Genomic DNA, 4735 nt, shown 5'->3' on the forward strand with positions numbered 1-4735 from the left:
CAGCCTACACTTCGTGGATGAACCATTAGAAATCATGGATAGGGAAGTCAAGAGTACGAAACAAAGTCGCATACCGATAATGAAGGTCCGCTGGAATGCCAAGCGAGGACCCGGTTTCACTTGGGAGCGAGAAGACCAAATGCAGTGTAAGTACATGCATCTTTTCCCCAGTCCATGAGTGCTCACTATAGAAATAATTTCGGGATGAAATTCCCTTTAACGGGGGGGGGGGGGGGGGGGGGGGGGGGGATAATGTAACAACCATTTATTTCGGGTCAATAAAAGTCGATAAAGGTCTCACTTGTTCAAATAAAAGTCTAACACTTAAACTAAATCATGAAATTTCATATTATATATATAGTATTTGGTTTAGGGAATCTAATCCCATACCAAAACTGAAAACACTTGCTTTATGGAAGCCAAGAACAAAAATCACTTCCTTGTGAATAGCCATGACTGAAATCCCAATTGGGAATCAAATTAGGACCAAAATCTCCTTGTTAAGGCCAATTAAGGCTAAAAACTCCTACGATATATAAGTGTATAACCGAAAACCAGCCTCATTTATCATTTCCTAGACCAAAATCCTTCTTAATTTGCTCTCAAAAATAATCCGTAAACATCATATCTTCATAAGATGTTGCCCAGATTCCTTCAAATCTCCTTATTTTCCTCAAGAACATTCATACTTTCCTTCAAATCTTCAAGTTTTCAACCAAGAACACCAAGAACTCCCAAGGACACCAAGAACTCCCAAGAACACCAAGAACACCCAAGAACACCTTCAAAAATCCTTAGGAATTTTAGTATTTCTTACATAATACAATGTTGTCTAACACTTGAAATTATTATTTAAAGTATTAATTCTCTAATTTAAATACGATATAGGGTATAAATATTATTAGGATACGACTATTCACAAGAGTTCTAGCCTAAGGATCATCGCTACCATTTTGTATCCAAACAAGAACACACATTCGAGAGGAGTTCATACCCCTACGTTTTCACTATTTTTCAATGTTTTAGGGGGGGATACAAGTAAAACACAAGGAATCTTCTGTTAAACATTCAAACGATTTGAAACTATTTTTAAACTGTTTCAAGCTATTCTAAATTACTTCAACTGTTGTTTCAAGCTATATATATATATATATATATATATATATATATATATATATATATATATATATATATATATATATGATTCAATAAGCTTCGGACTGGTGTTTTCGCCTTAACTCTTGTTCCTTGTTTGGTTGTGGGCTTAGGGTGGAATCACTTGTTCGACTACCTTTTTAATCTCATTTATATATATGCCTTATACATATATGAGTGTAAAACTTATTTAAATAAAACTTTAACCCTTTTGTAACATGTCGAGCAAATGGGTATTTTCATAAATATTTTCATTACATACAGAACATAGTTATAAACTATAATAGGTAGAGTTTATGGAACATACATTTTACTCTACTAGTTCAAAAAACAATATAGGAACATACATATTAAACTATAATAGGTATAGTTTATGGAACACTTACACTATTTTATTAAGTTCAAAGATACAATACTAAAATAATTATTTAAGTATAATTATTTTACACTATGATTACACTACAAAAGAAGAATACGTACATTTACAAGAACAAGAGAACATTTGCACACTATACGTAAACAAGTTAATACATGTTTCTGAGCCACTACTTCATTGTACCTACTAGAGTACATGCTAAAGTCCTGAATTATAACCAGACTCTCCTGATGGGAGAGCGTGAATTTATGTATAGATATATACAGGACTGACAACCCCGCACAAAAACTGATAGTAAATGTCATAACATTCCGACGCCTGAAGAACGTCGTGCAGGCCACTAGTCATTTTAGCATGGCTATAATATCACTCACAATAAGCATTAACTAAACATTTTGGTTTACGGGACAAACACAACTTCAAAGTTTTTTTTAATAATAGAACTACATTACACTACTATACAGTACAACTGTTGGATTCCAGGCGCATACATACAAAGGGTTTTCATACAAATGCAATACAGTGCACTATTTTCCAAATACAATACAACATACATTTTTGGGAAGCATTCATTTATGTAGTTTTATTTGATAATAAGACTATAGTATACTATTTCAGAGTACCATAACTCATATACATTTTGGTCTTAAGGCCTAAGACTACATTTCATTTACAAAAAAGAATATTGGATTTTCTGGAGGAGCACACTAACATTTTCAAAGAACGAAGACAGACTTCTAATACTAAAATGTGTATGAACTCAACAACTTTAATGTTGATACACTTTCAAAATCACTTGTATTTTCAGGGAACCAGTAGACAGGTACACTTACAGGTTTTGAGAAGACGGAGCATCATAGTGTCACGTCTTATAGTTTTTGCCATACACTTTTGGTGTCATACGAACAATGTTGCAAACACAATATAAAACTCTATATTATTAATACCATGGATGTTGCTTTGATTACTATTATTCAATTATTGTGATAGTGTACATGACGTCAACCACCTCTGAACGTTTCTGCTGTTCCGGTTTTGGGGTGTGACACATTAAAGCTTTTAACAAAAAGCAGTAGTTTCGAACTTACGCTTCTCCTATACAGAAACATGCCCCTTTTAATTTGTGCCAGAAAATTTATTTTATTCTATTATGTAACCATTATATAACACTATTATAGGTTGTAACTTGAAATACATTATTGTTATTATTATTATTATTATTATTATTATTATTATTATTATTATTATTATTATTATAAGCAAAAATCAACACATATTTTTTTTTAAAATTCGTTTTTATCAACTCTATGTTTCATATAGGTTTATCACTAAATGAAGATCAACTTAAAAACATGACTTTGTCTGAGATAGAACAAATTTTACTCTGTAACAATTCTAGACATCAAAAATATACAAAGATGCCTTACCCGAATGTTGATTCTGTTTCATCTTCAAACAATCGTCTTATTATTATGGAGCTATACTATGACATACCAATTTTAAAGAACGAGTTTGATCGGCTATTTGCTGCATTAACAAACAAGCAACAAGACATTTTTCTTGATATCATGGATGTAGTTAAAGATTATAAGGGAGGTGTCTTCTTTGTTTATGATTATGGTGGAACGGGTGAGACATTTCTTTGGAATACAATTTCTGCAACAATTGGAGCTCAATGTGAGACTGTTTTAAAATGTTGCTTCAAATGGGATCACTTCATTATTATTGACTGGAGACAGGACAACACACTCTCAGTTTATAATTCTCATAAATCTTCCCAAGGATTCTATTTGTAGAATAAATCCAAAGATTGATCTTGCCAGGTTAGGTAGAAAACCCTCATTGATCATTTCGGATGAAGCACCTACGGTACACAAGCATGCATTTGAAGTTTTAGATCGAAATTTGAAGGATATATTAAGGTGTGTCAATCCTACGAACTCAAATATTCCATTTGTAAGGAAAGTGATTGTTTTTGGAGGTGATTTCAGACAAATTCTACCTGTTGTTCCAGGTGCCAGTAGACAAAACATTGTTCATGCTTCTTTATGTTCTTCCTATTTATGGAAACAATGCAATGTTCATAAATTAACAATGAACAAAAGGTTAACTGTTGGAAGCGATCCATCTATTATTGAACAAATAAGGGGTTTTGAAAATTGGCTTTTGGACATCGGAGACGGCAATCTTGGTGGTCCGAATGATGGTGAAGAGATGGTTGATATTCCAGAAGATATTGTCATTAATAATCCATGTGATCCTATAGGTTCATTAATCAGTTTTGTATATCCTTATGTTCTGGAAAACATCAACATTACTAATTATTTACAAGAAAGAGCAATACTTGCTCCCAAGAATGAAGTTTTCCAAGAAATAAACGATCGTTTATTGTCATTGTTTCTTGGAGAACAAACAGAATACTTATGTTCAGATAGCTTATGTCGATTCGAGTTTGTTCATGATCAGTTTGATGCATTTTTATATTCACCTTATGTTTTTAATAGTCTTAAAATCTCAAGTCTTCCAAACAATAAGCTTACTTTAAAAGTTGGTGTTCAAGTTTTGTTATTTAGAAACATTGATCAGAAAAATGGCTTATGTAATGGTACTAGACTATAGGTTAAATATTTGGACACACATGTTATTAAGGCAGTTATCATATCTGGAAGTAATATTGGAAACCAGACTTTTATTCCAAGAATGTATTTAACTACTTCTAAAGACAAAATCCTGTTCAAATTCAAAAGAAGACAATTTTCATTGGTTGTGTGTTTTGCAATGAAAATTAATAAGAGTGACGGACAATCTTTATCAAATGTTAGTTTGTATTTCAAGGATCCCATTATTACACATGGCCAATTTTATGTTGCTTTATCTAGAGTTCAAAGTAGATAAGGATTAAAATTGTTGATTTTAGATAACGATGGCAGAGTCACAAGTAAAACATACAATGTTGTGTACAAAGAAGTTTTAGAAATTTATAAAAAAAGTTTGTAAAATTTTATTATTTATATAAATTTAAATATTTTTTTAGTTAAACTTATGTTTTATTCAATAAAATTATAATTTTTTAGCATATCTAAAAATACAAAATGCCAATCGCATATTCAGACCACTATCCTTTCATAATTTTGTAACGCCCGAGTCGGATGGTACTTTTCTTATGCAATATATATATATATATATATATATATATATATATAT

General features: G+C 31.5%; 1 protein-coding gene across 1 annotated transcript; it reads left to right on the top strand.

The window, feature by feature from the left end:
* Positions 1–2949: 2949 nt before the first annotated feature.
* LOC128127795 (uncharacterized) lies at positions 2950–4150 on the top strand. The gene is made up of 2 exons (XM_052766487.1): positions 2950–3208; positions 3360–4150. Exons 1-2 carry the CDS (start codon positions 2950–2952, stop codon positions 4148–4150), a joined length of 1050 nt encoding a protein of 349 aa, XP_052622447.1.
* The last annotated feature ends 585 nt before the right edge of the window (positions 4151–4735 follow it).

The sequence above is a fragment of the Lactuca sativa genome, chromosome 8 (genome assembly GCF_002870075.4).
Source record: "Lactuca sativa cultivar Salinas chromosome 8, Lsat_Salinas_v11, whole genome shotgun sequence".
Lineage (NCBI taxonomy): Eukaryota > Viridiplantae > Streptophyta > Magnoliopsida > Asterales > Asteraceae > Lactuca > Lactuca sativa.

Bases quoted from the DNA above. Each gene is read 5' to 3' on its own strand.
- LOC128127795 (XM_052766487.1), top strand. From the start codon at position 2,950: ATGCCTTACCCGAATGTTGATTCTGTTTCATCTTCAAACAATCGTCTT. The intron at 3,209-3,359 runs GTGAGACTGTTT...TTGCCAGGTTAG, and splicing joins TGCAACAATTGGAGCTCAAT to GTAGAAAACCCTCATTGATC.